Genomic DNA, 13,090 nt, shown 5'->3' on the forward strand with positions numbered 1-13,090 from the left:
ATTTTCACTATTCACATGCTGACTCTCTCCCAGCCGCTCCCTTTCATCAGAGCTATTCCGGACGTGATGCAGTTTTGAGCCTATCCTCCTGAGCAGCGAGTCAAGGATATTCAGGCTATGATACCAATGTTTCAGCCTCTATCATGGGTTTTGGCAAGACTGACACAGAGGCTGTCGGGCCTCATGGCCTCCTGCAGCCTTCTAGTGATTCATGCCCACTCACAAATGCAGACTCTGCAGTGGGACCTGAAGGCCTAGTGGGCGCAGCATCAGGGCAATCTCTCCAACATGGTCCAGATCTTGGAGGGAACTGCAAAAGACCGGCAGTGGTGGCTAACAAACTGTGATTGGGTCACTGGTAGTCCCCTCTCCCTTCCCCAATCAAATCTAATGGTGGTGATGAATGCATCACTCCTGGGCTGGGCTGGCCATCTGGGAGAGGTGGAGATCAGAGGCTCTGGTCTCGGGCAGAATCCCAGCTTCACATAAGCCTGTTGGCGCTTTGGGAGATTCGCTTGGCCTTAAAAGCCTTCCTTCCTTCGATCAAGGGAAGGATGGTGCAGGTGTTCATGGACAACACCACCGCCTCTGGACATGGCTAGAACATCAGAGCAGTTCTGTGGTGGTGCAGCATATGACAGGATCTCTGAACACCAGAGTGGACAAACTCAGCTGTTGATGCCTTGCGAATCACAAATGGCATCTCCACCCAGAGGGGGTGCAAGGTCTCTTTCGCCACAGGAAGGACCTTGGTTAGATCTCTTCGCCACTGCTGAGAAGGCATAATGTCAAGAGTTCTATGAACTGGAGTTTCCAAGAACTGCAACAATATTAGCCAAGAAGCAGACTCCGGAAGGTCTGCAAGCCCATTCCACCGAGCTTAGGCTGCTACACTACATTGACACTCAGAGTTCCTGTCCTTGACATTTGCTTGACTGCAGTGTGAGCGTCAGTGCACATGTTAAAAAAGCACAATTGACTTCATGGACAGTTCTGGCGGGAAGGGCTTTTTGCCTATTTGGTTCTCCAAGACGTTTTGGTCTAAGCCCAAACCAGATACCCTCCACCTGTTTGGTATCCATTCTAAGGTGATGAATGTAGGAAAGTGCCATCTTGCCTGGCATGTTACCCCCATATTTCACTGTATATATGTTGTTTTAGTGTATGTGTCACTGGGACCCTGCCAGCCAGGGCCCCAGTGCTCATAAGTGTGCCCTGTATGTGTTACCTGTGTTATGACTAACTGTCTCACTGAGGCTCTGCTATCCAGAACCTCAGTGGTTATGCTCTCTCATTTCTTCCCAAATTGTCACTAACAGTCTAGTGACCAATTTCACCAATTTACATTGGCATACTTGAACACCCTTATAATTCCCTAGTATATGGTACAGAGGTTCCCAGGGTATTGGGGTTCCAGGAGATCCCTATGGGCTGCAGCATTTCTTGTGCCACCCATAGGGAGATCTGACAATTCTTACTCAGGCCTGCACTTGCAGCCTGAGGGAAATAACGTCCATGTTATTTCACAGCCATTTACCACTGCACTTAAGTAACTTATAAGTCACCTATATGTCTAACCTTTACCTGGTAAAGGTTGGGTGCTAAGTTACTTAGTGTGTGGGCACCCTGGCACTAGCTGAGGTGCTCCCACATTGTTCAGGGCAAATTCCACCGGACTTTGTGAGTGCGGGGACACCATTACACGCGTGCACTATAAATATGTCACGACATATGTATAGCGTCACAATGGTAACTCCGAACATGGCCATGTAACATGTCTAGGATCATGGAATTGTCACCCCAATGCCATTCTGGCATTGGGGAGACAATTCCATGATCCCCCGAGTCTCTAGCTCAGACCCGGGTACTGCCAAACTACCTTTCCCGGGGTTTCACTGCAGCTGCTGCCGCTGCCAACCCCTCAGACAGGTTTCTGCCCTCCTGGGGTCCAGCCAGGTTTGGCCCAGGAAGGCAGAACAAAGGACTTCTTCAGAGAGAGGGTGTTACACCTTCTCCCTTTGGAAAAAGGTGTCAGGGCTGGGGAGGAGTAGCCTCCCCCAGCCTCTGGAAATGCTTTGATGGGCACAGATGGTGCCCATCTCTGCATAAGCCAGTCTACACCGGTTCAGGGATCCCCCAGCCCTGCTCTGGCGCGAAACTGGACAAAGGAAAGGGGAGTGACCACTCCCCTGACCTGCACCTCCCCTGGGAGGTGCCCAGAGCTCCTCTAGTGTGCTCCAGACCTCTGCCATCTTGGAAACAGAGGTGCTGCTGGCACACTGGACTGCTTTGAGTGGCCAGTGCCAGCAGGTGACGTCAGAGACTCCTTCTGATAGGCTCCTTCAGGTGTTACTAGCCTATCCTCTCTCCTAAGTAGACAAACCTCCTTTTCTGGCTATTTAGGGTCTCTGCTTTGGGGAATTCTTTAGATAACGAATGCAAGAGCTCATCAGAGTTCCTCTGCATCTCTCTCTTCACCTTCTGCCAAGGAATCGACTGCTGACCGCGCTGGAAGCCTGCAAAACTGCAACCAAGTAGCAAAGACGACTACTGCGACCTTGTAACGCTGATCCTGCCGCCTTCTCAACTTTTTTCCTGGTGGTGCATGCTGTGGGGGTAGTCTGCCTCCTCTCTGCACTAGAAGCTCTGAAGAAATCTCCCGTGGGTCGACGGAATCTTCCCCCTGCAACCGCAGGCACCAAAGAACTGCATCACCGGTCCTCTGGGTCTCCTCTCAGCACGACGAGCGAGGTCCCTTGAACTCAGCAACTCTGTCCAAGTGACTCCCACAGTCCAGTGACACTTCAGTCCAAGTTTGGTGGCGATAAGTCCTTGCCTCCCCCCGCTAGACTGCATTGCTGGGAACTGCGTGTTTTGCAGCTACTCCGGCTCCTGTGCACCCTTCCAGGATTTCCTTTGTGCACAGCCAAGCCTGGGTCCCCGTCACTCTAACCTGCCGTGCACGACCTCCTGAGTTGTCCTCCGGCGTCGTGGGACCCTCTTTTGTGACTTCTGGTGAGCTCCGGTTCACTCCACTTCGTAGTGCCTGTTCCGGCACTTCTGCGGGTGCTGCTTGCTTCTGAGAGGGCTCCTTGTCTTGCTAGGCGCCCCCTCTGTCCCCTCACGCAATTGGCGACATCCTGGGCCACAGCAGCATCCAAAAACCCTAACCGCGACCCTTGCAGCTAGCAAGGCTTGTTTGCGGTCTTTCTGCACGGAAACACCTCTGCACGACTCTTCACGACGTGGGACATCCATCCTTCAAAGGGGAAGTTTCTAGCGCTTGTCGTTCTTGCAGAATCCACTTCTTCTACCATCCAGTGGCAGCTTCTTTGCACCCACAGCTGGCATTTCCTGGGCATCTGCCCACTCCCGACTTGATCGTGACTCTTGGACTTGGTCCCCTTGTTCCACAGGTACTCTCGTCAGGAAATCCATTGTTGTTGCATTGCTGGTGTTGGTCTTCCTTGCAGAAATCCCCTATCACGACTTCTGTGCTCTTTGGGGAACTTAGGTGCACTTTGCACCCACTTTTCAGGGTCTTGGGGTGGGCTATTTTTCTAACCCTCACTGTTTTCTTACAGTCCCAGCGACCCTCTACAAGGTCACATAGGTTTGGGGTCCATTTGTGGTTCGCATTCCACTTCTAGAGTATATGGTTTGTGTTGCCCCTATCCCTATGTGCCCCCATTGCATTCTATTGTGACTATACATTGTTTGCACTGTTTTCTATTGCTGTTACTGCATATTTTGGTATTGTGTACATATATCTTGTGTATATTTGCTATCCTCATACTGAGGGTACTCACTGAGATACTTTGGCATATTGTCATAAAAATAAAGTACCTTTATTTTTAGTATATATGTGTATTGTGTTTTCTTATGATATTGTGCATATGACACTAGTGGTACTGTAGGAGCTTCACTCGTCTCCTAGTTCAGCCTAAGCTGCTCTGCTAAGCTACCTTTTCTATCAGCCTAAGCTGCTAGACACCCCTCTACACTAATATGGGATACCTGGACCTGGTGCAAGGTGTAAGTACCCCTTGGTACCCACTACAAGCCAGGCCAGCCTCCTACAATGAATCTTTGGTTAGAATCATCCATCAGAAGAATAAGTTACTTACCTTTGGGAATCATTTTTAGGGTGGAGTCTCAATCTAACTGCAGACTCGTCACTGTCCTCCCATTTCCCCATTCCCTGGAGTGGCCTCTTTTTTAACATCTAAAAACAGTCCAAGTTAGGAATTAGCACAGTGGTACCAACAGTTGTTTATGCTCGGTGCCTGAGAGCACAGGAGGGGAAAGGACAAACTCATGTCAGCATGCAGGGATGGCACTTATATGCAGCTTTGCTCCGTCACTTCCAGGGCACTATGGAGCAGAGTTGTAGGCTTCACTTCCAGGGCTTTTATGGAGAGGACTTGCAGTATGCAAGAGCATTGCTGTAGAAATGTTTACAGATTCAGGGCCTCATTACGACTTTGGCAGTCCTTTCATAGGACCGCCGAAGCCGCTGCAGGCAAAAGACCGCCAGTAATGCAGGTCTTTTTCCCGCCCTTTTAGGAGTTTTCTGCTGGACCAGCAGGTGAAAACCGCGTTTCCGCCCGCTGGCCCAGCGGAAAACTGACCACAACATTAATGCAGGCTTGTAATCGAGCCGGGGGCACTGTTGTTGTGCGTTGTTGTTGCTTAGTCTTGAGGTACCTGTGGGTTTCATTGAAAAAAACAACTTTGCTGAAAACGTGTCATAATTGATGCTTTAGTGAGCAAATTATAAATGTTCTCAATTTTTGTGCTGCTGCATTAAGGTTAATTTTGGGTACAGACTTAAGGTAATATTTTCTTATTTGTGCCTAAGTACGTATGAAGCTTAAAAAGTCAATTTTTCTGTTGCAGGCTGCAAAAACCTGCTTTTATTGCTAAACATCAAGAGCAGCGTTGAAAGTTTCCAATGTGGAATTGTAGTGTCTCAACCAAATTACGAATGATAGATGTTGATAAGTTCTAAGTGCTTTTAATTTTTTTTATTCCTGCTCTTGGATCAAAGTACTAAAATATGAATGTTAACAGATATTAAAGGGCATTTTGTTTCATGTACTAAAAGTGCAATATCACAGCTGTGTTTTGACCTTCTTGTTGCTTCTTCTTTTGTTTAGTCTTATGTTTGACCATCGACCAAGATCATGGCGGGAGCTGCCTTTGCGGTTAGCAGATTTTGGAGTACTTCACCGCAATGAGTTATCAGGAGCACTCACAGGACTTACCAGAGTACGACGCTTCCAGCAGGATGATGCTCACATATTCTGCACTATGGAACAGGTATGATTTTGGAAGCAAATGCATACAGCATCATACTCCATGCGTATCTGTAACACAATCCTCTCTTGTGTACAAACATGCATAAGTCAGTGACTTGATTATGTTTTTCCTCTAAGCCTAAAGCAATTTTACTTACCCTTTTGTGGGTATTATATGTTTTACGTGCATGCACATATCTTTTATCATTCAGTAGAAAGCATTGCATATTTATGGAAGATATTTGAGCTAGAAGAATTTACTAGAAATTATTGTAGAATGTTTTAGGAAGTTCAAGTCAGAGGACTCGCACATCACACTGTTCACAGCTTGCTTGTGTTTGCTTCCCAAATACCTGCTTCGAACATCTTGACAAGTGTCTTCTTGGCTCTTCGTTATGTGCAGTCGTCTTTGGTTTTGCTATCAGAGCCTATGAATCCTTTCACCATTTTGGTGCTTGTCTCGCACCTTTCTTTTGTAGCGTTTTATTGGTTCTTTGATTAGGGATGTATTAGCTTTTTTTCCCAAAGTGTACCTCTTGTGAGCAAAAGGTTATTTCAGTCAGCTGAGCAACACAGATCCTGTTTGACATATTTTGATATGTTAGGAAGGTAGTAATCCTTTTATAAGTGTAACCCTTTGTCTGAATCATATCGTTGGTAATTTGTTGCATTATTGGAAATTGCCCTCCGACTAGGAATGGGGCTATGTAGTGTCATGATAGCTTCCCTCAGTTTAACAACATTTCAGTTGCTTTGCTACAAGAATACTTTGGTCAATTTTCAAAGGTGATTTAGTCTTCCTGCAACATTAGAAAATGATATGTTAGGTGATTATATGAGAGTTTTGTTAAAACTGTAGCAAAGTTTTTCCCAAGTCTTGCTGTAACTGACAGACCTTCAACAGTTCACAATGCGGTAATGGTGTTTGCCATTACAAAATGAAGGAATATTTAAACTTGATAAAAACATGTCCCCCCTTTCCATTTTAGAATATCTTCATAATGTGTTATGCTGCTCTAACCGAAACCCTAACTATCTTAGCAATATATTGGGACAAGACACTTGATGGCTGCATTATGTTATAGAGTAAAAAGTTACCACAAAGTCATCCCAGTCAACAAAGAACTTGGGCTATTGACTACATCAAACACAACGGTTCTTCTGCTTGGTACTTAATTATTCTTAATAAACAATGCACAATGGCATAAATAAATATACAACAGAATGTACAGAGGGGCTTCTCTCATTGAGTTGCACAAAATAATTTAATCCGATACATATCCATAGCCAATTCTGTGTCTAATAGAAAGGGGTCCCACTAACTTGAACCCGTGACATATAGTGACATCCATAAACCAACATATAACACAAAACTAAACAAGTTTCAAACAAACGGCCATAAACAACTCTACAAAAAACAATAAGCAATGTCCATTTCAGCCTTAAAACATAGGGCAATTAGAGTTCATTATCACTCAGTCAATTACGTTTCGACCCTCCAGGTAATATGGGGTCTCATCAGGATAAAGTAATTAGTGAGCGGACACCTTTGAACTGAAATTCACCAAGTATATATCCCAAAGTGGTAATGAGATTGTACTCTGTACTATATACAGCCTCCCCTGTTACTTGAACAATCAGGGTGGGAGATGACTTATTGGTGTTAAAACTTCAAATACACACCTTCATTCAGTTCGAACAAACTTCACAAAAGCAAATGAATCAATGGCTCAGTGGCCTTCGAGTGGAAGACAAGGGTCCAAATACACCTCACATACCTTAAATCACGAATACTGAAAAAAAGAATAATAATGAAGGGCACAATCACACAGTAAAGAGACGCGTGATAGCGCAATGTTCTCACCACTCGAAATGTACATTCTGTTGTATATTTATTTATGCCACTGTGCGTTTTTTATTAAGAATAATTAAGTACCAAGAAGAAGAACCATTCTGTTTGATGTATGCATTATGTTATAAACATGCAGAATATATAGCAAATGTGGGACAAAACTCCAAAACATGACATGGTTTGGAGGGAATTTGTGTGCCTTCTTAGGTGAATCTTGCGGGTCAGTTTTCTATTAATCGTCCTCCGAGATTTTTTCAAAGAAAATTTACAATTATAACATCTTAGTTAATTTGCTTACAGATTGAAGTGGAGATCATGAGCTGTTTACAGTTTCTACGTGCTGTTTATGATGTATTTGGATTTTCATTCAAGTTGAACCTCTCGACTCGTCCAGAAAAGTTCTTAGGAGACATTGATGTGTGGAATCGAGCAGAGAAGGTAACTGAAGTCATTTAGTGCTAAACAAAATCCACATCCCTTTAGCATACAACAGAATTGGTGCACCTTTTTTGTGTCCCCATTTGGTCTAGTGTATGTTTCTATGTGTACCAAGTGTTAGGTACATATCTTCAGCTGTGGAAATGGTATTTCACTTGTGAAAAATCTCACTTTGCCTTCCTTCGGGTGCCAAGGCTGTGTAACCATGCAGTGTGCCAGTTCCTTGTCATCATTTAAATTGTATATACAATATTCCATTGTGAATAATGGTCCTTTATTGCTTTGGAATACTCAGCTATAGCATCAGTCTCTGCCAAAAATCCAGATATTAAGAATAAAGTTATAGGCCTGCTTTTAATTAGGTCGCAACATACCAGACAGCCCTGTTGTCTGTTTTGCTAAAGACACCTTGGGGACATTCAGAACGCAGACCTAGGAATACATTCCGCCCATTGATTGCCATTAGCTCTGTGGTTTGTAACTGACATTTTCTTGCTTTCCATTTGCTCGCTTCATTTGTTTTAGGCTGTGCAGCTTGTTTGTACCATCCCCTGCCCAAACCGTATTTACAGTATCCTTCTGAGTGTTCCCTTTTTGTAAACAGGCCTGTAAATCTTGTTCTTATCTTATCACATTTGCCGTGCACTCAGAGGCTGAGATCAACTGTCAAGCTCTGCCTTCAGAAGACGCATGTTTACTGTTCTTTCTCTGACTTCAAAGTGAGAGGATTTATACCCTAATGGGATAACACTAGTGCTTTTTAAACATCCAGTGTCAAGATGGGCTATCTTCCTTGCTGCGATGTTTAATGCAGATACTGCAAAAGGAGCCATCTCCGGAACATGGAAATCTTTACACACTAATACTCAAGGACCTGGAAGTATGGGCATCAGATACAAGCAGGCTTCCGTTTTAACCAAACTGGATTTACAAAGAACCATGGTACACTAACAAGACTTTAAAGCATCATTGGACTGTGTTCTGCGGGGCATGTTATGGGCAAAACTCCAGCAGTAGGGAATCTTGCCCATCTTCCTTAGTGTCATCAGGTTATTATATTCGGACATGTGGGTTAAGAACAAGATGGGGGCTAGAACCCACATCTCAAGGCAAGTGAAAACATTAAGTGGTTTAAAACAAGGCTGTGTTTTAGCACCCCTTCATTTTAATGTATGCATTGCCGATCTTTCCCTGGAATTAGATGGGCAGGTTTCTCATACCCTGAATCTCGATGGCAAGTCATTGTCAAATATCCATTATGCAGATGATTTGCTACTGCTAAGCAATACCAGAACAGGCATGCAGAGATTATTAAACTGCCTTTGATCATACACAGAGGATAATGGGCTCAAAATAAATCGTGAAAAGACAAAAATAATTTCATTCAATCGCCGCATTTTAAAACAAACATAAATTGTATAATAATAGAGACACAATTGATGAAATCTCTGTGTATTTGTATTTAGGAATCTGATAGAGATATCTAGCTGCAGATTCCTTACCTTTGAATTCCCTGGCGTCCGCTTCGAATCCAGAATCTTTTTGCTGAGCAATACCCTGCGTGCGCCATTGGGTGGTGTTGTACGGATCCACTTGCGTCATCTAGCTCCACGTGGCTTCATCAGCGTCATTGGAGCCGTCTGTGACGTCACGGTCACCTGTAAAGACACCACCCCAGCGCGCATATGTCAGTTCTTTTCCTTCTGCGCCGGTTAAGCACAGATCTGGGATCGAGTTACAATTTGTCTTTTATGGCAAGCCTTTTTTCGACCCTTTTGTTGAAGAATTTTTTCACCTGTGTGAGGACATCATCCCGGAAGACAGGGTTCAAGCCGTGTGACGCCTGTCATTGCACCATGTCGGTGACGGGCCCCCACTAGGTATGTCTCTAGTGCCTCGACAGGGACTACGACTCAGTCGTGCTCCGACTGCCGGGCCATGGCCCAAATGCTTTGAGAGACCAGTCTCTAAAGCTCATGGCAGCCCGGCAGTCGACTTCGGTCAGCACAACTCCTTGGAGGTCACAGTCCCACTCAAGAAGGAGGTCGCGGTACCACTCCAGGAGAAGACTCCCAAGAAGAGGAAGTCCAAGCGGACTTTGACTTCATAGCGCCTGTCGACCGACGAGGCTTCAAGGCAACTTTGCGTCTCCTCCCTTATCCGGGAGCCGGTGCGACCCCGCTCAAATTAAAGACTTCTATGAAGCATGCTGCCCCTGCGGGTAGTTCCTTGGACCCCGCAGGGATAGCAGGGGCCCTATCGGGTTCGATGCCGGCGGCTTCAGCCTCTGCTCCGTAGGGGACCCAAAGATCTGATATTGGATCCAGACCAGTGCCTGTCCACACAGTCAGCCTCCTCCGGCACCGGGCTGACGTCGATGCTCCCAACGACGCCCACTGGTGGTGGGAGCCCCACCCTCATTCCTAATGATCTGGAGCCGGAACGACGTCGCACGACACCGATTCTTACTTTGGCGCCGACTCAACCCAGATCAGTGCCTAAGGCTTAGTTTACCATTCGGTGTGGTTTGGACACGACCGACTCACTGGGCAGGACAATTTCCTCGACGGTGGTCCTTCTTTGCCACACCTAGCTGCGTATCACTGGCTTTTCAGAGGATGTCCAGGCAAATCTGATGGACATGCCCTTCAATGGCTCACGCCTTTTTGGAGAGAAGGCAGACTCAGCGTTTGAGCAGTTCAAGGACTCTCGAGCCACGGCTAGATCCTTGGGCCTCTTGATGCCAGCTCGCCAGCAGTCTGCCTGCCGCCCCTTTCGAGGCTTCAGGAGGGGCAGGGTACCACGCCAACCACAGGTCATCCTCTGTCCTCCAGCTTCACAGCATCCAGTGCGAAGACGAGGTTGTGGTACCTTCAGACCCAGAGGGTCTATCCAGAGGTCGGCCACCACCCAGCCCCGCTTTTCTGTAACGCCCAAGCCCTCCTAGTATGGTTCTTCAAGAGCATGTTCGTCCAGTTGGAGGGAGGATTCGATTTAATCTCCCTCACTGGCGGTCCATAACATCGGACAAATGGGTCTTCCAGATCATACAGAAGGGCTAGTTCGGTGGCATGTGTAGCTGCAGATACACATGCTGTGCATAGTCTGCCGTCTGGTGTTGGGTCGGAGTGTTACAAGTTGTTTTTCTTCAAAGAAGTCTTTTCGAGTCTCGAGACCGAGGGACTCCTCCCACTTTGGTTCCATTGCGCATGGGCGTCGACTCCATCTTAGATTGTTTTTTTTCCGCCATCGGGTTCGGACGTGTTCCTTTTCGCTCCGTGTTTCGGGTCGGAAAGTTAGTCAGAATCAACGGAAAATTAGTCGGTATTGTTTCGTTCGGTATCGGGATAGTTAGGGCAAATCGACACCGATCCTTAAAGAGCTCCGGTAACCCTTTGGGGTATTTTCGATCCCCCGTCGGGGCCTGGTCGGCCCGACCGCGTGCAACATCCAGACTGATGGAACGGACCCCGTTCCGATTCTGTCCTAAATGCCACAGTAAATATCCTTATACAGACCAGCATTTGGTCTGTAACTTGTGCCTGTCCCCCGAGCACAAGGAAGAGTCGTGTGAGGCCTGTCGCGCGTTTCGGTCGAGAAAAACGCTCAGGGACCGAAGAGCCTGGAGGTCACAGATGGCTTCCACGCCGACAGGACAACAAGGGTTCGAGGAGGAGGAGGGAGAAGAAGAAACTTTCTCCATCCATGATTCGGATTCCGAAGAATTCGACGTCGATGAGCAACCAACCGCGAGTAAGACGTCGAAAGAAAGAACACACGAAAAAACAGACAAAGCCCAGGGGACGCCACTGCCAACAGGCCATGGCATAACCCATAAAGTAGGTGACCGTCCATCGGCACCGAAAAAGGGCGAGCTGGTGCCGAAGTCGTCCGACTCAGGTCGAGACACAGGCACGCAACACTCTCGGGACCGAGAGAGCGGTGCAGAAAAGGCTCGACACCGAGACAGCGGCACCGAAGCTGCTCGGCACAGAGATAGCGGCACCGAAGATGGTCGGCACCGAGAGGCCAAGACATCGAAACAGAAAAAGATCTCGTCGGAGCCGAAAACAACTAAAGACACGGTTTTGGTGCTAAAACACCCGGCAACCGAACCAAAAACCAGTTCCTACTCAGAGGAACAATCAATGTCCTCCCAACTAAAAAGACACAGGTTTGAGGAGGAATTACAAACTACAGACGTAGATCACACTCAAAAGCGGATCTTTATCCAAAGGGGTACAGGGAAAATCAGCACTCTTCCCCCAATCAGAAGGAAAAGGAAACTTGACTTCCAACAACAAGACAAGCCACCACAAGCAAAGGTGGTAAAGAGGGTAACTCCACCACCCTCTCCACCACAGTCAACTCATGTGTCACCGGCACAGACTCCACCACAATCACCAGCTCATACCACCATGAGCCAGGATGATCAGGCAGCATGGGACCTCTATGATGCACCAGTATCGGACAATAGTCCAGATTCGTACCCAACTAGACCCTCACCACCTGAGGACAGTACAGCATATGCACAGGTGGTAGCTAGGGCAGCCGAATTTCATAATGTATCTCTACATTCGGAGCCTATTGAGGATGACTTCCTCTTTAACACCCTGTCCTCCACTCACAGCCATTATCAAAGCCTTCCCATGCTCCAGGGAATGCTAAGGCACGCTAAACAAATTTTCAAGGAGCCTGTTAAAAGCAGAGCAATAACTCCAAGGGTGGAGAAAAAATACAAGGCACTGACCACAGACCCTGCTTTTATTACATCACAACTGACACCAGATTCAGTAGTCGTAGGAGCAGCTCGTAAAAGAGCCAACTCGCAGACATCAGGCGACGCACCACCTCCGGACAAGGAGAGCCGCAAGTTTGATGCAGCTGGGAAAAGGGTTGCAGCACAAGCTGCAAATCAGTGGCGCATCGCCAACTCGCAAGCACTCCTAGCACGATACGACAGGGCCCATTGGGACGAGATGCAGCATCTCATCGAGCACCTCCCCAAAGAATTCCAGAAACAAGCAAAACAAGTGGTTGAAGAGGGGCAAAATATCTCCAACAACCAAATACGCTCTTCTATGGATGCAGCAGATACAGCTGCAAGAACAATAAATACTGCCGTGACAATAAGGAGGCACGCATGGCTGCGCACATCTGGCTTCAAACCTGAGATACAACAGGCAGTGCTCAATATGGCGTTCAATGAACAGCAATTGTTTGGCCCAGAAGTGGACACTGCAATTGAAAAATTAAAAAAGGACACTGACACAGCCAAAGCCATGGGCGCACTCTATTCCCCGCAGGGCAGAGGCACATTTGGCACATTTCGCAAAACAACTTACAGAGGAGGGTTTCGAGGTCAAGCCACAGAAGCCAGCACCTCACAAACCAGACCACCTACCTACCAGGGACAATATCAAAGGGGTGGCTTTCGAGGCCAATACAGAGGGGGCCAATTCCCAAGAAACCGGGGAAAGTTTCAGGGTCCCAAAACCCC

At 47.0% G+C, this 13,090-nt stretch overlaps 1 protein-coding gene across 1 annotated transcript in view; it reads left to right on the forward strand.

Moving 5' to 3' along the window:
- TARS1 (threonyl-tRNA synthetase 1) overlaps nucleotides 1-13,090 on the forward strand; it is a 190,192-nt gene that overhangs the window by 94,691 nt on the left and 82,411 nt on the right. Inside the window, exons 12-13 of the mRNA XM_069220522.1 lie at nucleotides 5,160-5,322; nucleotides 7,453-7,590. Coding sequence (XP_069076623.1) covers nucleotides 5,160-5,322; nucleotides 7,453-7,590 — 301 coding nt within the window. The remainder of the gene's footprint in view (nucleotides 1-5,159; nucleotides 5,323-7,452; nucleotides 7,591-13,090) is intronic.

This window comes from Pleurodeles waltl, chromosome 1_1, assembly GCF_031143425.1.
Source record: "Pleurodeles waltl isolate 20211129_DDA chromosome 1_1, aPleWal1.hap1.20221129, whole genome shotgun sequence".
Classification (NCBI taxonomy): Eukaryota; Metazoa; Chordata; class Amphibia; order Caudata; family Salamandridae; genus Pleurodeles; species Pleurodeles waltl.